This window comes from Thermobia domestica, chromosome 3, assembly GCF_964235325.1.
Source record: "Thermobia domestica chromosome 3, izTheDome1.hap1.1, whole genome shotgun sequence".
Classification (NCBI taxonomy): Eukaryota; Metazoa; Arthropoda; class Insecta; order Zygentoma; family Lepismatidae; genus Thermobia; species Thermobia domestica.
In genome coordinates, this window is record NC_137456.1 from 58,131,575 (window position 1) to 58,159,400 (window position 27,826).

The following is a 27,826-nucleotide window of genomic DNA, read 5'->3' on the forward strand; positions in this document are numbered from 1 at the left end:
ACTTCGAGGGTTTCCCAGATACTATATAATTTTTGAATCTCCAGAACATGTGACCACCCAATTTTATTCAATACTCGCACAAACCGAACAGTATGCAACCTGTAACACCATAGAGTAGTGTATATTGTCTAACTTCGAGGGTTCCCCAGATACTATATAATTTTTGAATCTCCAGAGCACGTGACCACCCAATCATTCATCGAATCGAAAAGCAAGGAAACAGCTTCGTACAGGATTAGATTTCGTGAAAATTTATCTCTGTACAAAATTTGATTGGTTTAGGTGACTTTTTTCTATGCCAAAATCTTATTTTAGACATACAGACACGCACTCTTTTTATCTATTCTATATTATAATACACCATAGTTCTGTTTAACCGAATCCAGATACTATGAACTTTCAGGTTAACCGAAGTGCCAAAAAAATTGCCTTTGCTCGGCGCAACTTGTATTTTAAAACATCAACAATGATTATAGCATTTATTTCGGTCTACCAGTTCTTTAACAAAGAGTAAATTTATTGTTACGATACTCATCCGACTTCCCGTCTATTTTTAACACACACAGTGATACCGACCTGAAACGTTGCAAAATCCCATTTTGAGAGGCAAAAATTTTCATTTTGCTCTTGAATTTCCCATGCTGTACTAACTTAGTTTTAAAAAATCAAAACATAAAATATGAAAATACTGTGTGTTACTCATTTTTTCAATATATAAGTGAAATATCCGTAAATTCTGATATTCTACGTTTATCAAATATTTTTCCTTACCTTAATTGAAAGAAATAATTGAAAATGTTGACGAAAACATGTACATGTTGTCAATGGCGGATCCAAGGGTGGGAGCTATAGGGGCTATAGACCCCCCCCCTTGACGCTCAGGTATACACTGGATAAAATGGGCTTCAATCCTGCTTTACACTGGATAAAGCGGTAAACTATGATTTAGCTCCTCCCTTTATCATATCCTGAATCCGCCATTGCATGTTGTCATAACTTCATATTTTAAGCACGCTCTTTTGTGCTGAAGTCTTCCACGGAACGAAACGAAACTAGACAAAGATCATTCTCAAGTTATTATAAGTCGAGTCAAGCATTTTGGAAGATAGTTGTTTCTCGTTTAATACTTTCTTTCTTTTTTTCTTTTGTTTTAAATGCCAGATTACGATTGACGTTCCCTGACATTTGTTTCTTGAGATTCTCAAGTTTTACAGTATCAACATTTGCCAATTATCACTAATTTCACGCCTATTGAAAACTAATTAGTCTACTTCCCACCATTTAGAATTTTTCTTGGTGTTGATGAAGTAAGTGTGTGAAAAAGTCCCATATATCCTGCCTGTTTCTACGGAAATTCCCTTTATCCCTGTTCTAGAAATCAATGTCAAAAATTCTCCCACAAAATGGGATTTTTTCTCTCGGATTGGCATCACTGAGCAGACAGTATAGTGTACTGGAAAGGTTAGGAAACACTTGTCGGTTGAGATTTGTATACAAATATACAGTATACTAGAAGAAATTGTACCGGTATATCAGAATTTTCGTTCAACTGAATCACCGTTGGTTCTATCAGATTGTGTAGGTATTAAACGAGATTCCTAGTGTTATAAAATAACCTGCATATATATATATATATATATATATATATATATATATATATATATATATATATATATATATATATATATATATGTGTGTGTGTGTGTGTGTGTGTGTGTAATTAATCTTCATTAGAAAGGAGTCACCTTTAGCTACCAAATTTTGTACACAGATAGATATTGATCAGATCTAATCGTGATCCGATCACGAAAACCCGATGAACCCCTTTGGGTGTGACCCTGTGAGATAATTTATGGGTCTACAACTAAACCATACCATCCATACCACAATAGTTCCCATTCAAGTCTATGATTTTTTTTTAAGTGTAACGTCCCACGATCATTCCCTTTAGGCTAAAGGAGATGGGTGAGTAATGAAAAAATGAATAATTGTGATATTAAATGTTTGTGCTCTCCCACTGGGAGTCGAACCTGGGATCACGTAAACCAAAGCACACTCACTAGCCACTAGACCAACTGGGAGGGGTCCCTTCAAGTATAGTAGCTAGAACACTATAGTGGTTATCCCAGTACAGTGGTCCAGATTCCACTTTCAACTGTAGGTCTAGTCGTAATATATAGACTTGTACAGTCAGCAACAAAAGTTCTCTTCGTTTGATGAAATTAGTTACGTAAATAACTTGAGAATGGAAGAACAATTTGAGTACAGTTTTAAATAAATAAAAAGAATGTAAATTTTTTTGTACGTTCCAGCTATACCATCGTTATTCATTCCAGCCATACCAAAATTTTACCCTCCTGCCAAATTTTAGCAAACGGAAAGAACTTTTCTCGCTGACTGCACTTGACAAAGGATGTAAGTAGCCTACAGATCAATTAATCAATGAGCTCCCACCTGGAATCCAACATGAGTTTACTAACCGTACAAATTATTATTATTATTATTATTATTATTATTATTATTATTATTATTATTATTATTATTATTATTATTATTATTATTATTATTATTAAGAATTCTGAGCAATGTGGGACATGATTACGTTCTTCCTGGCGTTTTACATTCTTAAGTACCACTTCACAACTGAAAATATTTTTAAAACACCTCGTTTTCAAATTTTAATGTAGCCTTTGTTTTAGTTTACATTGAGAAATAAAAATAAAATAACGAATGTCTCTTACGAAACGTGCTTAGTTAAAGAAAGACTATTCTATGAGTCTCTTAGGGAATCAAAACTCGTTTCGCTTGATTCATTTAAGACAACGAGGATATCCTGTTTGTTTTGTTCCGAGAACTTCTCTCGATTGGCTAAATTGTCTTGAATCGTTTTCTGTATTTGCGACTCAACATAAATCAATTAATTACGAAATTATACTCACATATAAACAAATAAACAAAAATGCCAATGACGCACCAATGCAGTAAGCAAAGATATGCACAAAGGGGAAAGATATTGGTATTAATTTGTCCAAAAGGATGTCGCAAATTGACACTGCAATGAGTTAATCGTATATCGTGTATGAAGCTCGATGGTTTCAAAGAAGTTCTGTGACGTTATTGCTTTGAAAAAATGACGTGTCACAATAATTTAACTATATGCTTAAGTAGATGGAACTTTCAGTCAGTGATGCCAACCCGTGGGAAAAGTCCCATTTAGTGGGATTAATGGACATTAATTTTTCGAATAGGGATAAAGGTAATTTTCATCAAAATTAGCAGTCTACATTGGCGTATTTAGGGGGGCTATGGGGCTCAAGCCCCCGAAATAAATTTGTTAGTTTTTCGCATTTCACGAACAACAACAATCCTTCTGAATATTTCTAAGAATTTCATTGGCTTTCCATATTCTTATGCTCTTTGTTTAGAAATAATAGCGTATTTGTCAAATATCATTCCATGTAACAACTGCGTTCTTTTTTCTTTCTTTCGTTCATTCTACTCTTCTGTTTCTTTTTCTCAGTTGTTACTTACTTTCGACCGTTGTAAGTTGTGATTCAAGTCGGCTGTTGTCAGTAACACTAAAACTAAGAGGAGCTGATAAGCGAAACTGGTGTTTCACACCAACTTGCACGGATATCAATATAACAGAACTTAAGTTGTTATAGTAAAGGGCTATTTACATGGTTTAGTTATAAAGAAAAGTAAAGGTTTGAATTAAAGAAAATCAAGAGGAGGAGGGATAAATAGCCCGGAAAATTAGGTAGGCCAAGAGGGTGCTTCTTTTTTCTTATGCGAACAGAGTAAAAGCTTAGATTCACTGCTAAATTTTTGTATCATATCACATAAGATTCACCAGTCTGCATTTTATGCATACCATTGAAACTTCAATTTATGCATAAATTAAAATATATTTAATTCTCAAACTCAGGTGGACAATTGCCCCCCGCCCCCCGCTTAACCGTGTTGTGCATAGCCTCTCCGAAACAAAATCCTAAATATGCCACTGACAGTACATATGGTATTTTTCAAATATTTATTTCTTCTATAAAACAAAATTCTATATATATAATCAGAATTTAGACTAATGACACTTGAATAATCTAGAAATGAGTAGTAATTGTCAAATTTTGTTGTTGGAAAATGCATGTTAGTGTGAAACTTATTTATACCGGAACATATGAGTCTCAAAAAACAAACACCGAAGAACGTAAATTGTACTTTGGAATATGAAAAAAAGAATCACAAATGGAGGAAAGTAAATTACCGAATGACAAAGAGTCAATTTCTAAAATATCCTACACGAAATAACTGGAGAATGAACAAATGAAATGAAATCTTAAAGTTTTGCGGCTTACGGTTATACCAATGAGGCTGAAAGAGACAGTGATTGATGAGAAATTAATAAAAAAATGGTGGAATGAAGAAAGTGGAAGGAAACAGGAGAATCCCGATAAAACCTAGACACACGGTGTTTGTCCATCACAAACTCACTTGGCGCGAGCTGGGATCGAACCAAGGACCCCACGCACCATAGGTGAACGTTCTACCACAGAGTCACCGCTGCCGAACTGAAGAATGAAGTTGGCCAAGTTTTACTACATTTAGTAAAATATTATGGCACAAAAGCGAATCGGAAATACCAAGGATATTATAAAATAGAGGATCTGCCCGTACAGTAAAATCGTGAAGCCATACTTCACAGCTTCGCCACACCTACTCTGCCCACTCCGCGCCACTAAGATCGCAATGTTTCGAGCCAACAATCATGGCAGAAACAAGACGTGCCAATCAGACGTGCCGGCTCAAGCGATACTCGGTTGTTTTTTGGCTTCATTGAGTTCATATGTTGAAGATACGTATGGGCAGATCCTCTATTTTATAACGTTCTTGGGAAATACTAAAGTCTGATAATATGTGCTTGCTTTCATCGACAATTTCAATTTAAGGAAAAGTAGTTATTAGGAGTTTAGAAGATCGGTATTTACAGATAAGTTACTCAAATATTGAAGAAAGTAAGTGACGTATAGTAATTTCAATCTTCATATTTTATAAATTTTGAAAAAAAAAAAATGTAATTAGTATAGCTCATGTGAAATTTAAGAATAAAATGGGAATTTCTGCCTTTAGAGATGGGATTTTATAAGGTTCCAGGTTAGCATCACTGCATTAAATGAAAGAAAAATCTCAAAACTGAAACGAACGAGAAAAGGGTTGTCATTTTGTTGGAGGGGCCAGTTTAATAATTTGACCTCTGACCCTTTTACTGACAGGCAGTACTAAAACTAGAAAGTTGATGGATATTCTTCTTATTGCATAGATAAGAATATATTTCCTGATAATGTATTTTTCTTAGCACCAATATCACACTACCACACCTGGTTATGTATATCGCATCCAAGAATGTATGACATTAGCACCAGCCGTATTTAAATATTATTAAAAAAAAAAATCTTTCCCGCTTCCCCCTCCCCCACTTGACTCAATTGTCATTTACAACATGAAAGGAAGTTGCGTTCGAATATTTATGTGTATGTAGAGACGTAATACTGACGTCACTTTTAATTTCAGATAAATTTTGAATGACGAAGTGCAGACAACATTTATAAGGATGGATCGAATCACACTATGCCATCTGGTGGGAGGTTATGAAAAGATTATTATTTTGCTTCATTTGGAGTTGCAAAGTTAGAACTGCTGATTATATATATATATATATATATATATATATATATATATATATATATATATATATCACATATTCATTCAAGTTGAGGGCTCACTCGTGGCTAAGCGATTAGCGTACGTGCCATTGGCGCGAAAGATCCTCGTTCGATTCCCGGCGGGAGCTCCTGTGGTTCGAATCTCAGGTTAAACTCTAGGTTCACGTCCCGTATAGCCTCGTGCAGAAAGGGACGCTAAACTCAAAACCACATCACATCGTTCAAGTGGATAAAATAAATATGCAATGTAATGTGTCCTGTTGATTCATATACTCACTATTAAGCGCATATCTGTGTCAAATGATGCACTTGTCTGTACTTTTATTAATATACAGTATATATTACAAATATTACGTCTGGTGTACCAGAAGGGCACATTTTGATTTTATAATATATTTGTATCTTTTGACAGTCAATTTAATTCACTTTTAAAGTGGGCACCTGCTGTACATTTCAGTCACTGGCGCAAATCTCTGTCCCCCCCCAATCTTGGAACTGGGGGGACTGTCCCCCGAATAATCCGATTTGAAATGTGTTTTTTGGGGGGGGAGAAATGTGATGATTTGTGTCCACAGCATTGTTATTCAATTTCATAAATATTTTGAACATTGCTTAAAAAAAAAAGATTACAGGGACGGTCTTACCCCCCCCCCCCAATGTTGAAGACAGATTTGCACTGATGATTTCAGTTATGGGGCTACAGCAATTTTAATATGTAGAATGAGTACAAAGTCACAGTAATCGTGTACTTCCATCACATCTTCACCAAGTTTTACATAGTAACTTACATTATTAAAATTATTATTTTTTGTATTACTGTTACTGTAGGGTATGGAAACGATTTAAGTCGACTTAACACTAAAAAAAATACGAAAATCGTTTGAGTGGGTACGATTGCTCCTGCCAAGAGAACTTACTGATCGTGAAATAATAGAAGGGTTTTGTGTTACTATAATGTATTTTGGGTTTATTTATGATATGTAAGTTTATGATGAGCAATATAATCTCTCTTGGTGTTTATTTCAAGTTATTTGTAATATTTCTTCATCGTTTATTTATTTTCCTAACTCATTATAATAATTAATTAGATCGTATGAACGGATCCAGTTATTATGTACACGAATTTTGAAAATTCCACCAACTCAAAGAAACTGGAGAAAAAGTGAAATTTAACTACTATTTCTTTTTATTATTTATGAGATACGAAAGGAGAGAAGAAAGTTTAGTGATCATGAGAAAACAAAATCGAAATCGAGATTTCAATGGATTTGCACATTCCATGGCTCATAGATACCGAAAAAAAATATTTTCTTAGACATTTGTCCGTCTGTTCGGCCTGATGTATACACACCTAAAGCCATACCGTTCAACGTAACGAGACCAAATTTTAAACGTAAGGGTCCTCACTACGGCGAAATTAAACTACCGCTAATTTTAGAGTTTTTTCTAATATCTTCAAAACAAATAAAAAATATTCGAAAAGCAGAAGCGTAGTGAACTAAACAATACGATTTTGCATTGATACCTTTACCACAATTCACCTATGTACTTTTGGTATGCACCACAATTCACCTATATACTTATTTACAGAACCCGCAAAAAAAAATGCCAAATCTATCTACAGTTCCAAATCGAAAGTAAATAGATGAGTTGTGATAACGGTATCACATGCAAAATCGTATTGTCTAGTTCACTACGTTTCTGCTTTTCGAATATTTTTGTTTTGAAGATATTACAGAAAAACTCTAAAATTAGTGGTAGTTTAATTTCGCTGTAGTGAAGATCCTTAAGATTTCTATATGATCTTCTAGGGGAAGGGGTCAAATTTCCTTCCTATCTCTAAAAACATAGGTAGTTTACTTGAAGGGTAAAAATTTAAAACAAAATGTGATTTTTTTCAAAAACAGCTCTAACGATTTTGCTCTAACAGCTCTAACAATCTTCCAAAAGCAACCCGATCATGCGGTATAAATCATTTCCGTGGGAAAAATCGAGAAAGTAGTTTATTCTTGGAAGTTAGTTTTCTATCGGATGACTTAATATTCAGGCGACATTGTTCATATTTCATAAATAAATATATTTCGTTAGTAACATGTCAATATAGTATATTTTATTTGTGCTTAAAAATCAACGAAGTAGGGGAGACTGGGGCTGGTTGGCGAACTTTTCATTCTTTATTTTTTTTATGAGCAGATGGTGCACTGTATTGCAATGTAATGGATGTGTACGGACAGACCCATGTTTTCTCTAATAAATTCAATTTTTGTTTTTGTTTTGTTGCTTACAGTTTTCGAGAAATAAAATTTTCTTTCTTTTAAAATGGAATATGCCAACCGACTACCAACCGACTACTAGTAAGGGACTACTTGGCTGATATTGTGGGGCTAGTTGGCATACTTTTTAAATATAGCAAAACACAAACAAAAATTGGATTTATTAGAAATAAACGTTATATTTCTAAATTCTATTATATATATTGCAATGAAGCAGGATATTTGAAGTTTGAAATGACTTATTCACAACATTTAAAAGAATCAGCATTATGAAATATGAAAACTTCTTTCTTTCATTCTTGCTTGGTTGTCATGACATTGAAAGCTACAAGATTATCAAATCACATCAGTTTTAATATGATTTGGTGTAGGTTAATTCTTCATATTATTTCAAAATATAATTAAAATAACTGAACTATCAAGAAACGTAGTTTGTTTCCCGCTGTTCACAAAGTAGCTAACTGAAACTAATATATGTTTTAGTTGAATTATCGAGAAATGCAGTTTGTTCCCCACTTTCCACAAAGAAAGAAAAATCAATAGCTAGGCCTCTATTTTTGTAACAAAAGAGCACATACAAAATATTCGTGATCCTGAGAATTAGGCCTATTAGAAAATTCAGAGTCCGGCATACAGTCTTATCTCGATTTCTAAATTTTGACAATAATCCAATACGTGCATGCTATTCTACAACATAGAAGTAAGAGATCTATAGAACTGTATACTACATAACAATAAAACAATGTAACAATACAAGTAAAATGAAATAAAATTTCACACCAGGTTGTTTGGCGCACTTGCCAACCAACCCCAAACCCATGTTGTACAATAAAGTCGTAATTACTCAGCAATTGTTTGGCATTTACGTTTTATTGTTTGAATATCCATAAAAACAAAGTTCAGATCTAACTAATGCTATGTTACTTACCTCTGAACTCCAAGTAGTGACGATTCTCTGATGTAAAGGCGAACTGAAAAAAATATTTCAGACTGGCAAAAACTCTTTATCTAATAGACGCCATAATCCGCAATTACAAATTCCATATGAAGGTGGCAGCTGCATCCATAGGTCGCTCTTTTATGACAGCAGCAACAGCTCATTATGTTAATTAATGAAGGAGTTATATGCGGTTCGTCAACTAGCCCCTGCTGCCAACCAGCCCCGGTCTCCCCTATACATTATTCTTACTGGTGATTTTCTTCTCGGATAACTTCCCCTCCCAAAAAAAAGTCAGTCTATTTTATTCATACTTCATAACCAGCGGCGCAAATCTGTCTTCAACATTGGGGGGAGGGGGGACGAGTAAGACGGTTCCTTTTTTTTTTTTTTTTTTTTTTTTTTTTTTTACGATGTCCAAAATATTTATGAAGTTGAAAAACTATGTTGTGGAAGATCAGAGAGGCAGAGTTGTCTTCAACGTTGGGAGGCTTGCAGTTTTAAGGCTTATTCTGGGGGACATCAATTTCATCTCACGTTCCTTTCTGGCAATCGAACAAAAATCATCAAATTTCTCTCCAAAAACACATTTCAAATCGGATTATTGGGGAAGACCGTCCCCTCTCAGTTATAAGATTGGAGGGGACATTCCTCGCCCGGGATTAGCGCCAGTGTTCATAATTAAATATTTAATTTAAAAACATGACAATATTGCATAACTCATTTGTACTTCAAAACTATATATCAGGGGCGAAGTTTGGGGCGAGTTTTATTTATTGTTGTTTGTTCTTGGGGCGAGTTTTTTTAGACAATTATCAAAAAAAAAAAAAAAAAAAACGACTCAGACAATTTTGTTCATACTTCATAAATAAATGTTTAATTGATAGTTGACTATATGGCACATCTCATTTGTCCTGAAAAATCTATGAGGAATAGTTTATTCTAGGGGGTGAGTTTTTTTCCCAATGACGATTTTACCATTTTATTCATATTTCATTAATAAATATTGCTCCTGTGGTTCGGATTCCACGTTAATCAGCAGGTCCCATATCTCTCTGGTAGCCGAGTGGGCTAGCGCTACGTGCTAGTAAGGAAAATCGTTAAGAATATATGAATGTGTTATAGTCGCTTAATACATTTAACGGACACTGTAATTGGGTTATGTAGCCTGTTGTGTCTAGAAATAAATAAATAAATGAATATAGCCTCGCTGCTGAAAGGGACGTCAAACTCAGTCAACTCAACTCATGGAGGCATAAAATTTTCAATATATTATTGTTGATTCATGTAAATAATATCGTTGTACCTACAATATTTTGATTAACTGATTCCTTTTAGAATTGAGGAAGAGTTTGATGTAATAAGGGCGTAAGCGAGTGTACGCTCTTTTCGCATCAAACGCATTTGTGGCTTTTGCCATGCTTGTTTAGCCTCCTGGCAACATTTCAATTCAAGATCGGAATAAAATGCTGCATATTACGATGTTTTATGTAAGGAAAAAAAAAAACTACTTAAATTTTCAACATCGTTTTTCTCCAACTGCATGTTTCAGACTTATGCCCCTATTGCATCAAACTCCTCAATTGTACTAAATGTAGAAATATAGGATCCAGGATTTTCTGAGAGGGGTGCGCCATTATCTACCAGTACATTTGAATAAAATTTAAAATTTTGTAAATGCCTTTAGGCATCTGTGGTGTGTATTAGGAATTGACTTAAACTATTGCTTTTGCAAAAATCCACTTTCTTTTAAGCCCGAAACGGAAACATGACATGAAATTTTCGGAAGGTATTGCTATTTTCACTGCCAGCTTTTCACTTTAGATAGTGTATATTCACAACGGATGGGGGAGGGGATTCACGTGCACCCCCCTAAATCCGATCCTGTATAGGGGAAGTCAGTTGAATATGATCATAGTTAATGAAAATACTAATAAATATAGCAAGCCAAAATATTATACAATTTTCCAAACTCCAATGCATCGTAACTTTAAATTCGGTCGCAGAGGACCCAAAATAAATTGAAACATTAATGAAAGTGAGATATAAGTTATGGTAATGTAAGTGAACATACAATGGAAGGTTGGTTCTAAAAATTCTGTCATAGTGACTTACTCTTGGAGGATAAGGAAGATCACTAACGTTGTTCGGTTGTTGAACACTACGAATTGAAGCTGATCCTCGAAGCAGTTCTGCGGAAAACAACACGAGTAGTTGCAAAGAAACTAGGCGTTGATCATTCGATTGTATGGCATTTTGAGAAACTAAAAAAGATGAAAAGATGAATGAATTGATCAAGAACCAAAGAAATCGATAATTTACATCTGCTTTACATTGCTGCTAATTATGAGCGACGAAAGCGATACATTTTTCGAACATATTCACAAAGGCAAGGAAACTTAAACATTGTACAGTAAGCGGCATCTGCTATCCATGTTTTAAGTTATACGACTAGTCAACCTTCACATCGGTGTTGTCAAAATTCAGCATATGCCAATAAATATAATAAGTCACAGCTAGGCTTAAACAATGCATACGCATCAAACCTACACTACTTGACTCATAACAGGTCAAGTAATCAAACCTATATTACTTGACACGTATTTTAATATCATCCATCAACTGTAGCCTCTTTCGCCTCTCCCTGTTTCTCCTGCCGCCATATGTACTAGCACGTTCTTCATGACGCAGTTCCTTTCAAGGTAATGTTCCAACCAGTGTTTCTTCCTCGTTTCTATTACACCTAAAATTGTTCTTCCCCCCCATACTATTTCTAACACTTTTTCATTTGTTTCCCGTTTGATCCAGCTAATTCTCTACATTCTTTACCAAACACGCATTTTCTAAAGCGGAAAAAATGCTCCCTAAATACCTAAGCTCACTATTTTCAGCAGGTGCATAAATTGGGTACCATTCTATTTACATGAATATTATATATGTCGATTAAAGGAAACAGCTTCTTGCTATCTATTACCATATTTACTGTACAGTCATTAACGTTAAAACCGGAAATGGTTGATTTGTACCGCTTTCGGTTTGAATATTACATTCATCAGGGAACTCGATTCTTAATTATTAACTCTGTACATCGTGGCCAAAATTGATGGTAATCCATCAAATAGATCTTGAGACTGCTTCCCTGACGGACTGATGGACAGAATGAATATAGGTCTATAGAGTTTTGGTAAACTAAATTCATTAATGAGTGATAATGGAAAAAATACAATAAAGGGAACCAAGAGAACCACAGGAAAATTTGCAAACACAATATTACCCATCGAAAACCCACATGACCTGGGTTAGAATACCATAGATAGAAACTCTACCACTGAGCCATCAATCACCCGCTTATTAGTTTTATTAATTATTATATTAATATAAATTAATGAATGCTTGCTTATCTTAATTATTGAGCAATTACATTGTATACTTCGTAAAATCAAAAATTATAATATGTATTTACTGTACATACGTAGGTATGTTGACAATAAGCAAATGTTATCAGAATGGTTGTTGAGATTTTTTTTCCATCACTGCATTTCGTCTAGTTAAAAAGTAGTTTGCAGTGATTTGGAGCAGTTGCAGGTGGGAACACGATAATGTTTGAGACATACTGGCGACTTTTTTGTGTGTGAAAATAACACCTTCCTCATAAAGCAGTAAACAACTGCAGTAGCAATTCTCTACCTAAGTGATAAGACATCTCCAACTACAAGATAATAATACAAGTTACAGTATATATTCATTATGATATATTTTTAAAAATTATTTTAACAGCTACTAGCTAGGGATGGCCAATTCCAGAATTTTTACTTTCCGGAAAGTAAAATCGGAAAAATTTCGATTTCGGAAAAATTCCAGAACTTTTCAGAAATCCGGAAACTAAAATTTCCGATTCCGGAAAATTTTTGCTATCCCTAATATATATATATATATATATATATATATATATATATATATATATATATATATATATATATATATATATATATATATATATAGATAGATAGATAGATATAGATATAGATATAGATATATAGATATAGATATAGATATAGATATAGATATAGATAGGGTGGACCATTTACCTTTGTATGCCATTGTAACTTTTAAACTAGTGAACGAAAAACGCTGAAATTTTATACCATACTAGAGGGCATTGTTTGACATGCTATGTAATACCACAAGGTTAACAGTGTTGCCAACCCAATATAAAGCTTTATTATTTTTCAAATAACACTAGATCAAGTTGTTACACACTTCAATGGACATTTCCTTTTTAAAATTTTCGATCAAAACTTTCAATTTAATGATTCCATCATGTAGAACTAGTCTCCAATATAGCACATACAAAACATCTCAGAAAAATATTTTTTTTATTTACGGCGATCCGGTGGCTGGCTATCTTGATTGAGGTTTTTCCAGAGTTTTTACATTCAAACAAAAAATGTCGTGATGATTCCTTTAAAATTAGAATTTTGGCGAATTTTCTTCCAATTTGTATCTTACTGTTCGTTGCTGGTGATTTCAGTGTTAATTGGCCAAACTATATATCTACGGAAGTTCCTTAACCTCTTAACATACAGATTTTGAATTGAAAAGGTTTTCGATTTTAATGTATTTTTTTATTACTCAATTGAAACAATCACTTAAGAACATTATAAATGATGATGATAATAATATTGGTTGTTTACAAATCAACATAAGGTACATGCATCTGAAGAATCCTTAAAGTAAAATCCTGAGTACACTCGTCGTTCGCAATGGGAACGATATTACCTAACATTATCGATGGAACTTGTGAAAATAAGCAAGAAAACGCATTTGAATAATTAAAAATAAAAACACAAAATAGTACTGAAATACCAATTAGTGTACTTAGATAATTGTTTATATTTTATGGACTTTGTGATTAGTCCTAATTGCAAACGAAATCAGACTGGAATGCTGAATGGAGGAGATTACAGTGACATCTACCAGAAAGGCATGTAAGCAACAATTTGAATAGCACTATCTGGCGGAAACATAGGAAAACGAATATAACCGTCCTTTTAAGATATGTAACAGAATTTAACACGAGTATATTCGGTCGGATTTTTTTATGTTAAAGAAGTTAAATAAATAAATGTGTAAATTTAAAATACTATTGAAAATATATTTATTTACTTATTATTGATACAAGCAAAATACAGTTGAAGTTCTAAAATGTGTAAAAATAAATGTACAATATAAGAAAAAGATACATTTTTTCACTTGGTATTTTGCTTTTAGTGTGTTAACCGTCAATTCTGATAATATTTTTCAGTACAAGATTTAAATCTACTGAAATTAAGAACAACAATTCATTTGCTCTTAAAAAAATTGCTCATCAGAATATTGCTAATTGAAGAACGTTTCATGGAAGCAGAGTGTACGTATTTAGTCTCTCGTGAAATGATGGTAAATACGTAGGTACCAAGCTCAAATGATGTCATATAGAACACACACAGTCTTCCGGCACTGGATATGGGACTTTGATCCAGAAGCACCTATGGCGTCTCTTCAATTTCTGGAAATCTGCAAAAAAACATAATATTCAATAAATAATAATGATAATAATGGGCTATAACAAACAAATGTATAGTTATGGATACATTATCCTATATAAAGGATTAGAAAAAATGCGCTAAGTAACACTCCTCTTACAGTATAGGGAAAAATATATTTCAGTTTTACGTCCCACGATTATGCTGTGCAGACTAACGGTGATGATGAGAACTAACAAAATAGTGGAATGAAGAAAGTGAGAGGAAACGGAAAAACCCCGAGCAAACCCACATACACACTGTTTGTCCACCACAAATCTCACTTGGCGCGAGATGGAATACAATAAGGGATCCCATACACGAGAGATGAACTGTCTACCATTGAGCACCGTGGCTCCTTTACAGGAGATGAATTTAAAATTTTCCCCAAGTCTTACGAACGACAGGTTCTGGGTTCGAATTCAGGTACGTGTAGTATTTACGCAGGGGCCTATAGCCTATCGTAGTCCTGTAATCCAGCTCTTCGAGGCAAGATAGTGTGATGAGGAATGACCTATACTGTAAGATAGTGGCGGATCTAGAAGGTAAAAACTGAAGGCGGGCAGCCAGAACCAAGACTATGATAGGTATATTACCAGTTTACAATTTTGCATGGGTTGTGTAGAAGTCTTCCAACTTAACTCTCTCCCGATGGATATAGCTACGTTAGGTGTTGACATTGTGAACCTTATACGAGGGTCATTCGGAAAGTAAAGAACGTTTTGCGCTAGCGCGTGCGCGTGTTCCCCCACCCCCGCTGCCGCTGGGTTATTGACCTGGGCATGCTTTAGCCTCAGTCTGGCACCAGCTGCGATCCGCTACGGTCCGTTATTGCTTCGCTGTGCGACTGTAAAATGTGCGATACAATTACTGATCCCGCCAAGTGTGAGGTTCATAGTGTGATAAGATTTTTGAATGCACGAAAAGTGCGTCCGATAAAAATTTATAAACAAATCACTGAGGTGTATGGAAATGTAATGAATGAAGCATCAGTTCGTAAGTGGTGCATTATGTTTAATGACGGACGGACGAATGCGCACGATGAGGAACGCTCGGGCCGGCCTTCTGTTGTGACTGACGAACTCAAAGGAAGAATTCAGCGGAAAATTCAAGAGGATAGGCGATTCACATCAAGCCACTACGGCAGTGATGATGAACTTAAGGAAGCTGTTAGTGATTGGTTCAACAGTTTGGCGGCAACTGTGTATGCCGAAGGCATGGAAAAACTTGTACCACGGTATGACAAGTGTTTAAATTTACACGGCGACTATGTCGAAAAGTAACTTAAGTATCACATAGTATGTAACACAAATTTCGCCTTTGTATATCAGTTATTAAAGTGTTTATACAAAAACGTTCTTTACTTTCCGAATGACCCTCGTATATTGTTTTACACGTTGCATAACAGAAAAACTGCACTCAAACTATTTCTAATGTATCAAAAAATTTTCAATAAAGAATAAAACACAACGCTTACTATAAACTTTCAAAAATATATAAATAATAGCTTCAATTATTTTTATTGTTCAAAAAATTGGGGGCTAGGTTCCCGGCCCCAGACTAGATCCGCCACTGTTGTGAGGATTAATTTACAAGACCTAAAATCAAGAATAATATATTTCATGTGCTTGCTACTGACACTAGCCGAAGTAGATAATAACAAAATATTAATATGAGAAAAGAAGCATTTGAAGAACGTTACTAACTTGATATAAAGAATAAAGAATAAAATTTAAAACAAATATTTTAATCATGCTTTTCTTTGTACTAAAAAGTGAAAAATGAAACAAATCGTACCAAGAAGTAGAAAATAAGCATGTTTTTTTTTTTTTTTTTAAAAAAAAGCATCATAAACAATCACTTGATAGATTCTTCAAATCTGACATTATGTTATCAGAGCGTTCCCCATGCTTTTCTTATTCATGCTTTCTTTCTACTTTTTAGCACGATTTTTTCATTTCTTTTTTACTTTTTAGTTCAAAGGAAAACATCTTTTAATACATATTTTATTTTATTTTCTACTTTTTCGTGGTAATTAAATAATTTTCTACATATCTAAATTTTTTATTCTAATTTCAACACACATGATTTACATGTTATTTCTCATATGGTCTACATGACTCATATGGTACTTTAAAAATACTGTATATAAATACATGAGAGGATATGAACCATTGCAGTGGCGTATCCTGAAACTCTGAGTATGTCTACCGCAACTTATATAGGATAAAAAGTTTACAATGCAACAGCCTTTCTCGATAGCCTACATATCATGATTTAATATTTTATACCACATGCATAAATACTGTCTTTGTAATAATCATGTATCTACTATATAAGTTGCAAATTATACACTTTACCTGAAACTATCAAGACCGAACTCAGAAAATAAATTCAGAGGAGATGTATCTTATTTTTTCAAAAAAAAAAGAAAGAAAGAAAAAAGAAAAAGAAAAAAGAAAAAAGAAAAAGAAAGAAAAAGAAAAAGAAAAAAGAAAAAGAAAAGAAATTGAAACTGACTTAGAATGCAGTTTTATAGCGTAGGGATGATTTTTGCTGGAGATTCCTCTTGTAGCATTCTCCCTAGATGGGTCTTGGATATTCTAAGTTATAGGTGGGGAACCTACGATCTTCATAATCATAAAGTGTGGCCTTTTGGGCCTGTTGTGAATAACTGCTGAATTATATAAGAAATATACCAAAGTGATTGACAATACACAACGAAAATAGAGTCAGCGAAATAATTAAAGACAGAGTACAGGCTGGCAATAAGACTTACTTTAGAAACATCATGTTATTCCGAAAAAAGCTATTGTCAAGAAATTCAAAAATTAAAATATATAAGATTCTAGTGAGAACGGCGCCGAGGTATGGACAATGACTAAAACAGATGAAGAGGAACTGAGAAAATATGAAAGGAAAACCATCAGGAGAATACAGGCCGATACAAGAAAATAACATTTGGAGAACACGAAACAATATGGGAATAAACGAGATATTAGAAGGACAAGACATAGTGAAGTATATAAAAGCGGAAAGATTATGATGACTGGGACACCACATCGAAAGAATGGAACGAGCGAAATAGAATGCCAAAGAGGATACTACAGGAGAGAATGCATGGAGAAAGGAGAAGAGGACGACCGAAAAGAATATGGATAGATGACATAACGTCAGATATGGCAGCAATGAGAGTGAAAGGATGGAGGAGGAAAACACATGATAGAAAGGAATGGAGGCGTATCGTCGAGGAAACCAAAGCCTACGCCGGGCTGTAGAGCTAGGCTACTTGATAAGATAAGGTAAGGTACAATACCAAAGTTACATATTGTTATACACAATGTATAATGTAGTTTCGTACATTTTAGTGTATACCTAGGTATTATTAAGGTAGCTAATAACTGTAAAATAACTATACAAATTAAATCTATTCAAAACTATTCATGGGAAATGGGCATTGTCAATGCGGCCTTTCAAACAAGAAAGGTTCTCCGCATCTGCTCTACCCCCCCCCCCCTTTTTTTGTTTCATTTTCTGAATAACATATCAAAATCAACATTACAGTTTGAAGAGACACAGTGATACAGAAACGTTTGAATTCAGTATTGAAACTTGAACTAACTAATGAAAAAGGAGCTCTATCACCGCAATGCATAATCAACACAAGCTTACAGTCAAAAATTCTACCTGTTTTTTTAACTTTTACAATTTTATTCTTAGTGTATGGGACAGAGAACGTATAACTGGTGCATCGGATCCCCGGTAGAACTCACTACAGTAATTCGGACCTCACTGTAAACTGTAAGTTTCCTCTTAAATAACTTTACTGCTAATATAGGACATACATACAAATTAATCAATCAATTTTTCCGTTTCGCCCCACTACACCTTATCTGTTCTATTTTAGACGGTAGCAACCTGAAAGGAAGCAAACTAGTATCAAAGCAGCATGTGGAAAACGTAAAATATTGCAATTTAAGTACACTATTATATTATTTCTAGTAGGTTTTCTAGTGGTATCCCGTGTGCAATTTAATGGTAGAGTATTGTTTTGCGAATTATTGCGAATTTGCAAAGAAAATTAAAATCGAATGATTAGGAACGAAGTTATAAGAGGTTATGGGAGCGATGATACATCATTGTTCCCCCACCCTCTCCCCCTCCCAGTGGCGGATCTGACATGTCGACCATCACTTTTCTCAGTTCCAACCTTATAACGAACAAAATGATACCATCTACAATACTCTACCGTTAAATTGCACACGGGATTGAAAAAGTGACTACTAGAAAACTGACCATTCTGTTACATTTTGGAAAACAGATACTGTAGAAATTTAACTCCTGAATATGATAAACAAAAATTATATACTAAATACAATTAATTCTGTGCTGACGGAAGCAATAAATTTTACGGCGTTTGCTTACAGTTTGAATTTTTTTTCAGGTAACCACCAAAACGGATTCCTCCTCTGCAGGAATGGAAACTTCCCCCTGTATAGATTGAGCAGAAAACTTGAAGGCTCTCGCAGAACTTAGCGATCAACTTGTCTGCTTTTGAGACCTGTTGTGCGTCTTCTCAACGCTCTTCCGCGACTCATAGCGTTTGATACGTATAGGGTGGTTGCTTGTCGTGCTATAGCGGTATACTAGATTTTTTTTTATCCACTAAATGGTGCTGGTACTTGCTGAATTAAACTGAAGCACAGAGGGCATCGTGAAAGCAAGAGAGGCATGTGTAAGTTGTATTTTGACGAATTTTCATAATAAATTATGCTTTAATTATTTGTTTACAGTTCGTAAACGCATACGATTTAATTATTTGTTTACAGTACGTAACATAGACAAATCATCAAGAAACCATTCTGGGCTAAAGAAAAGCATTAAAAAATAACGATAGAATACGCACCTTTTCTTTTTGCTGTCATGTTTCTGGGTCGTTCCAATAACCAGTTCCTCGCAGATTTGCGAAGCCTTGAAAACAAAGAAAAAGAAACAAATAAGGCCATTAATAATTTTATCTTTAAATGAGTTATTATTATTATTATTATTATTATTTCAGTGTCATAAAACAACTTGTAAGTAAAAACACAGCGCATTGTGTACAGGGATGCGCACGAGACGAGTCGAGACAGGATTTTCCTGACAAAATTCGAGTCGAGACACGGCTCTTCCAATAGTGAAACATACATTTTTCGAGTCATCACTTTTACAGTACATTTTCGAGACGAGACAGCAACAAATCTTGTCTCGTGTGCATCCCTAATTGTGTAGTGTGAGAGTACATTACAGTAACTTAAGATACAAAATAATAAATACAAAAAAAGGTACTGTACAAAGAGAAAACCGAATATAAAAGATAAGTAAGTAAAAGTCAATTAAACATAATAATTTCTTTCTCACGCCACTAAAATAGTCTAGCTTTCAATCTAATTAAAACAAACAAACAAAGAATAAGATACGAACGCCAGTCTTAAAGTTACCTGTTAGTTTAATGTTACTCAAGTTTCACTTAAAACAGTTTGATTCAATTTGGGGAACGCGTATTAACCAGGGATGCGCGATGACCTCTTAAAGTATACTAAAATTTAAAATAAGCATATGCATACGGTACGTGAATAGTAATGAAAAATATTTCTGTCAGAGAGAATTTGTATTGTTATCTTTGTATTTCTAAGAATACGAGGCGCATCCAGAAAGTAAGTTTCCCACACGTCCCATAGCTAGGAAACGGTATGTTGCGCGAAACGACTGCGTGTACGTGAGAGAGTAAGGTCCTAGCATGGCACATGCACTAGCGGAACTTCCCTAGTGCTCTCAGTAGCGTCATGGCAGTGCTTAAAGATGGACGTTCCTATTCCAGATCCCGCCGCGTGTGAAGAGTGAGCAGTGATAAAGTTCTTGAATGCAGAGGGCATAGCACCAATCGAAATTCATCCTTAGCTGTGCCAGGTCCATGGGCCTAACGGCATGAGCAAGCAGTTCCTGCAGATTTTCTGCTCCTTATTGCAAACCACGGTCACGGAGTGCCTGTTGATCAAGAAGTTTTGTGTTGAAGCAACTGACCCTAGAGCACAAAGCAAGGCACACAGCGTCAGCATTGATATTTTTGCAACGATACAGCTAACGATGGATTTCAATCGGTGCTATGCCCTATGCATTCAAAAACTTTATCACTGCTCGCACTTCACACGCGGCAGGAGCTGGAATAGGAGTGTCCATTTTCACCCACTGCCACGACACTACTAAAAGCACTAGGGAAGTACTGCTAGTGCATGTGCCATGCTAGGACCTTACTCTCTCACGTACACGTAGTCGCTTCACGCAACATACCGTTTCCTAGCTACGGAACGCGTGGGAAACTTACTTTCTGGATGCGCCTCGTACATATTGCTTATGACTGACTGTAACTTCTACCGGCAGCAATTAGTAATAAATCATGAATCAGTGCTCGTTGTTAAGGTAAAACTAACTGCTGGTGGGCACTGTAGCTCAGTGGTAGAGCTCTTACCTCTGGTATGTGAGATCCCTGGTTCGATCATAGGCAAAGTAAGTAAGTTTGTAGTAGACAACATTGTGTTCGTGGGTTTTCTCGGGGGTACTCCCATTTCCTTCCACATTCTCATTCCACTAATTCTTCCATCTTCATTTACCCTAAAGGGCATGATGAATGGGACGTTAAGCTAAAAGAACTCATTTCATTTCAATACCCAACTGCTGGAATTTGAATTAACAAGTAATAAGTTCTATAATTTATTTTTGATGTCTTGTATAATTCAGAGTTCAAAACTAAGTTTTTTTGCCGTAATTTTGTGCCCGAAGATATAAAGTCGTCTTGCTTTCCCAACATATGATGGTTTTCTTTACTGAATAGAATCATGAGTTTCCATTCAGCTTAAACTTTTCCTTCTTCCACGTCTACTGCTTTGGTCTTGAAAGTTCGCAGATTCAATGAACCCTTCCAATGAGAAAGACTAAGCGAGATCTGTATCTAATTTGATTTTTGGTGTAGGTTTATAGTAATTTCTGAATATATACTCAGTGCACGCTGTAGATGTATTTTGTTAAAATATAGGGATAAAAATATCGTCTTGGACTCAGAAATATGCATAAATTACGTTATTTCATTTAGTAATATATTAAATCTGTTTGTACACGCTTGAGTGTAAAATTTTTCAAGTCTTCCAGTTTAACATCCTATGATTATGTCCTATTTAGGCTAAGGGAGGGGATGATTAAAGCAAGTGAATGATGGAAGAATTGATGGAATGGAAATGGGGAGGAAAAGGGAGTACGTAGAGAAAACCCATGGACACGATGTTGTGCATTACAAACTTAATAGGCCACGAATTGAAACAGGGACCCCACGAACCAGAGGTAAGCACTCTACCACTGAGCCAGGCCGTATCCACGGGGGCTAGGCCCCCCCTAAACTTTGGCTGGCCCCCTAAAAGTTTCACGGTAGGCTTGCAAATGAACTATAATATGGTGATTAAGTACAATATGATTGGGTCGGACCCTCCGTAACTTCTACCGCCACCGCCCTAATTTTTTGGGCTGGCTACCGTCCTGCACTGAGTCACCGTGCCCTCTTTAGATGTTCAATTTTTACAGCAACTTACAGAAAATGTATTACTGTATAATTTAGACAATTTGCATCTTACGTACTTTATTAAAATTTAGCGTATGTTTTCAGCACTGACGCTATGAAAGACGTTTACCTATAGTTTAAGGTAGATTCTGAATCATTATAACGCATTCAGTGCTCTCTCATTGAAATCCAACCTGTGACCCGTGCATCAACGTTGTAGGCATTAGAGTACAAAACGATGGTTGAGCGCCAAAAGGGCGTAACTGTCGAATTTTCATATTTTGTGTTAATGCTATGAGGACATGTATAATGGATTGAATTTTCTTGTGCCAAGACGCCTTAATGAAAACCTTTAACCTTGGAACGTTATTCGAAAAAGATATAAAGGTATAACTGAGTTACTAGCATTTGGTTCTGTGCCAGAGAGGCACATATCACTTAAGCCTCTAAACTAATAAAATTGCAGTTACGCCTTTCTGGCGCTCAATCGCAGTTATAATAATAATAATAATAATAATAATAATAATAATAATAATAATAATAATAATAATAATAATAATAATAATAATAATAATAATCTCTTCACATTTGAAACTATGCAAGATTAGGGATATCGCTAACCACTAAGGATTTAGAAATTAGATTTCTGGATTTTCGGCATCTATTGCCATGTTAGGTCGTCACATATGAGGGATAACATCCCTTGGCGATCACACTATCCGAGGAAAGGGAAGAGAGAAAGGAATGGAGAAAGAAAGGAAGCGACCTGGGAACTGTATGTTAGGTACTATCCCAGCATTTGCCTCGTGTAAATGAGAAAAACCCAGGAAAACCTCACTCAGGGTGGTTGACCTGAAAAAGCTTTTACACTCTTTCGACTGAGTGTACCCTCTAGGAATCGAACCTGGGACCGTGCTGTGTGTGTGCATATGTGTGTGTTAATTACATATATGAATTTTTGTAATTAATTTGCCAACGTCTGTCTGTAGTGTTACTTTGTACTTTATTAACCCCTAGTAATTTATTAGTAGGGGGAATTTTCTTCCAAAAAATATTAAGTGCGGGGATTGCTCCCACGAATTTGGCATCCTGGTGCGTAGTGGCCACTTGATCAGCGGGGAGGGTTATAATTTTGACAAAGGCTTACACATAGAAGGGGATACTGGATATTAGAACCATTGAGTATTTAGGTAAGTTTAAAAGTGGTCTTTCTTTTGAGTAATGATGATAGGTTTAAAAGGGAGGAGAGAGTATCATGGACTCCGGAATAAATTACCCTTTCTGAACTTTCCGTAGAGAAATTACTAATGATATACTGTACAAATATTAATGAAAGATTTCTGTATAAAATGTAAATAATAGCGTTACAGCTGTTTTGGAGATTTTTTTTTTTTTTAACTTTTGCTTAGAGAAAAATTGCTTTTCAAGGAGAGAATATAAGGAGCTACTTCTAGCGTTTTGCCTGTGATATGAAATTCGGAGTGGCGGAAATGTTATGGGCTCACCCAGGGCCGGATCCAGGATTCTCTGAGGGGAGTGCACCAATAACTATCAGTACATTTGAATTAAATTTGAGTTTTTAAAAATGCCTTTAGGCATCTGTGATGTGAATGAGGAATTCCTTTGGAAATGCTAAATGTCTGCTCTCAATGAATTCTTTTCCTTCAACCTTCAGAAAATTGACTTAAACTATTGAGTTTGCAAAACTCACTGCTAGCTTCTCACTTTAGGTAATGCATATATACAACGAAGGGGGGGTGCACGTGCACCTTTGTACCCCCCCTAAATCCAACGCTGGGCTCACCACTGATTATCGTATTATTATGCGCATCGTATCCTACGATTATGTGCATTATCATACATAGAAATTTCTGGCACTTTCCGTTATTTCTAACTTTGGTCTTGTTGCGGCATTTAAATATCCATTTACTATCGTTACCATGGTAATGAGAGTTCGTCAGTTTTTTATCAACAGTTCTGTGAATGATATCAAATTAAATATACAATTCGCTCCTTCGATAGTATGACGTTCCGTTTGTGTTCTAGATGTAGAGGGAAAATATAAAAAATAAAACATAGAAACACACTTAAAATTTTGTCTCGATACGTTGGCCAGTGTTGACTCTATAGTATTTGGACATACAAACGAACGGAATTGCGAAACGCAATAAGGAAGTCATGATACTATTAAATCCATATTTCGAATCGGCTTTCTTCGCAGTTATAATATTCTCTTCATTCCTATGAACACTATAAAGTGAAGCATTGTTCCTTTCAATCTAATTGACAAAGTCCCTTTAATAAAGGTATGTCCTTATTTTGTTTACTGCGATTATGGAAAACATTGAAGAACCTCGACTTTATCACATTACTCAAAATTGTGACATAGCATTTCTCAGGTCACATTTTATCCATTATTGGGATGCAAATGAATAAAACTTAGAAAAAATATATATTTTAGTGTTTCTGAGGTAAAAGTAAGCTCAATTATAATATTATTACTACGGCTTAGCGACATAATGAATAACAATTCTGGCTGTTTATGTTACGTGAGTCAGGAACATTGAACCCCTTTATCATATGCAACCCAAATGACATGCAGATGCACCCTTGGGATGTGGCGCCTCCGACGGACTATTCTTGAACTATTTATGCTTTGTTGCTGTACAGCTTATTATAATCGCGATGTGCGGAGGAAAAGGCAAGCTATCAAACGAAACTTGATTTAAATATATTCATTTAACTCAGTCACTTAAATAACTTACACATAAAAATATTTTTTTTTTTTTTAAATAACGAAGTTTGAATGTAGTCTAATCAATTTTACGTTCGTTATAACGTGATGATAGATCACTACTTGTTATTGACAACATCCAATAAACGCTCAACTAAGTAATGATCGAAATATTTAAAATAAGAAATTAACAGCAAAAGAAAATAATTTTTGCAGCGAAATCGGTCACCGACAACATTCAAAATGTTCAATTTCGAAATTCCTTTGGTTTTTAGGCTCGCCCTCTTGGGTGAATGTGGTTATTCTGAAGACTCGCTGTCATCTCAACCCAATCTACCCATTCATAAGGCTGAATGTAAGACTTGAACGAAGCAGTCTAAGAACTAGAAAAAGACTTCAATTCTTAAAATCACACCCGGCCAGAGCCGTAAATCGTGGGGGGCAGGGGGCAACTGCCCCCAGGGAAGCTTCCTGGCTTTCGAGGGGGGTCCATTTTAAGACAAAATTTTCTTACTCCATACGCGATACGAACATGAAATTATAAATGAAGCATCAAACAGGTTCACTACATTACATAAACAAAACAGCACACAAAAGGTAAAGAAAACAAAAATGATTCGTGGGCCCATTTCAGTAAAAACTGACTACTTACTATTAGCGGCTCTAGAAATACTATTTAATCGTATGGATTGAGATTTGTTAATATTGTTCCCTTAATTAATTTGCCCTGTATGGAACGGACCCAAGGGCGTAACTAACGGCCCGACAGACCTTGCTGTGCGGGAGGACCCACATGATCCGGAGGCCCATAAAGAGTTAGAGAAAGATGGAAAGAAAGGGCCCAAGAATTAGAAAAAACAACTTTTTCTAGGGGACCAAACACGTGTATTAATGTTTGTCCTCCCAGGAAAAAATTGGCGCTGCACCCGGTCTACTATCTCCTTTCCGATTCTTCTGAAGGTAAAATCATTTCCCCTCCTGTTGTATATTACTTCTTCGTGTGAGTAGAGAGAGGCAATGGTGTCATTGAAATCACTTAACAACCAGTTCTCTGATTAATTAATTTAGTATTAATATTATATTATTACTATTATTATTACACATTTACGTATTTAAATGATACTAGCAATATGGAGTAGGATTCATTCATGTAGCATCTGTAAATTGTTATCTTGTATACTAATTTAAAATATGTACTACTAGAGAATTTTATTCTTGTTTGTAAGTACTGAATCTAGAAGTGAAGAGGTACTTTTAACAACTGGTTTTGGGAGCCTAAGAAATTTTAACAACCGGTTTGAGGGAACCGGTGCGACCCGGCTGAATAGCATCACTGCAGAGAGGCATACTGTTTCCATTATCATAATGCAGCGAAGACAAATTTTTCATTGTTGAAAGGTGTAACTTAACCGGCTTGGTCCTGTTCCTGAGAATCATTAGCGGTTGATTTAATAATAATAATAATAATAATAATAATAATAATAATAATAATAATAATAATAATAATAATACTTTACGTGCTGAGAACAGCTGTAATGCAGCAAAAATACTGCACTTTGTCATATTCTCCAACATTATTTTAACACTGTACTACAGTCAGTGGCGTATTTAAGAGGGCTTCCGGGCTTAAGCCTCTCCCGAAATTTTATTTACTATTTTACAGTAAATGAAATATCTTGAAGAATTTTCACATTTCCAGGAATAAAATTAGCAAGACCCTCGCCTGAAACAAAATCGTAAATACGCCACTGACTATAGTAAAAGAGATAAGTAAATGATAAACTTTTTAAGATAAAATTAATTATAAGATAAACACTGACAGTGTAGTCTACGTCAGTTCCTAAAACACTGAGACGTCAAAAAGTAAAAATAAAGATAAAAACAACTACTAATTAACATATATTAAAAATTCTAAAATAAAATCACATTTTAAGATATGTATCCATTATAGCTTGTTAAAATTCTAGATTACAATATGTTTCCAATTATGTGGTTGCAATAATTTTTCCCTTGTACAGCGGGGGACACTTCTAAATGGTACAGCCAAATGGAGATTTACGGCTAAGGTGTACCATTTAGAAGTGTCCCCCGCTGTACCATATATATAGTATAATAATATTTATTATTATTATTATTATTATTATTATTATTATTATTATTATTATTATTAGTAGTAGTAGTAGTAGTAGTAGTAGTAGTAGTAGTAGTAGTAGTAGTAGTAGTAAAAATGTCTAAATTTTTGATAATTTATTAAATGCATAATGGCTTTTATCCAATAACAAGAAAAAGTCTAGCACGCCATAAAATCTCAAATGCCTTTAAATTGTCTATCCCCACTCCACTCGCCTCTTTTAGTTCCAGCGTCGCGTTTGGAAACGAGAACTCCCCATGGCGGGAGTTAACGCTTACGTTGAGAATTACTGCTTTAGTGTATCGTTTCTCAAACTGCAGTACACGTATCACAAGTGGTTCTCGAGGTCTGCCCTTATGGTTCTTTCACATTAGATTGAACATTCGTCCCAAAAAGAAAAAGAAAGGAACAGAAAACAGTAAAATTTAAATGGATGTGAATTGCGTATCACCTGCTGTTATCTAGAATCTTAAGTAGATATCGATTATTGAAATAATATATAATAGAACGTTTATAAAATATTATTGCTAGCTTTCGATCTATTTTCTTCTACTAAATAACAATATAAAATTAAGTGCATTTTAATAATAATAGGTAATTTTAATAATAATAATAGGTACAATTTTAAAAATACGAGAATAATCCCAAAAGTGAAGTATTCTATTCTCTAGAAATACAGAGAAACGTTTATATTCAATATATTTTTTTTACATCATTTTAAAGTTTGTACATTTATCTATTTTTCTACAGAATCATCATATCGATCCATTCATTTTTGTTGGCGCTGTGGCAGTTTTTGTATGCTTTATGTCATACCAGCTCATCGTGATGTATTTTGAGGAAATATTGAACATCTTTCACCTCGTTGTTATTGCTGAA

General features: G+C 34.9%; 1 protein-coding gene and 1 long non-coding RNA gene across 2 annotated transcripts in view; one reads left to right on the plus strand and one right to left on the minus strand.

Moving 5' to 3' along the window:
* LOC145680410 (uncharacterized) overlaps positions 1 to 19,262 on the plus strand; it is a 31,645-nt gene extending 12,383 nt beyond the window's left edge. Inside the window, exon 2 of the long non-coding RNA XR_014130643.1 lies at positions 18,939 to 19,262. This is a non-coding gene — a long non-coding RNA (uncharacterized LOC145680410). The remainder of the gene's footprint in view (positions 1 to 18,938) is intronic.
* LOC145680409 (noggin-like) overlaps positions 14,044 to 27,826 on the minus strand; it is a 95,565-nt gene continuing 81,782 nt past the window's right edge. Inside the window, exons 3-4 of the mRNA XM_081750920.1 lie at positions 19,401 to 19,465; positions 14,044 to 14,486 (exon numbers count right to left, since the gene is read on the minus strand). Of these exons, the coding sequence (XP_081607046.1) occupies positions 14,401 to 14,486; positions 19,401 to 19,465 (151 nt within the window). The 3' untranslated portion in view covers positions 14,044 to 14,400. The remainder of the gene's footprint in view (positions 14,487 to 19,400; positions 19,466 to 27,826) is intronic.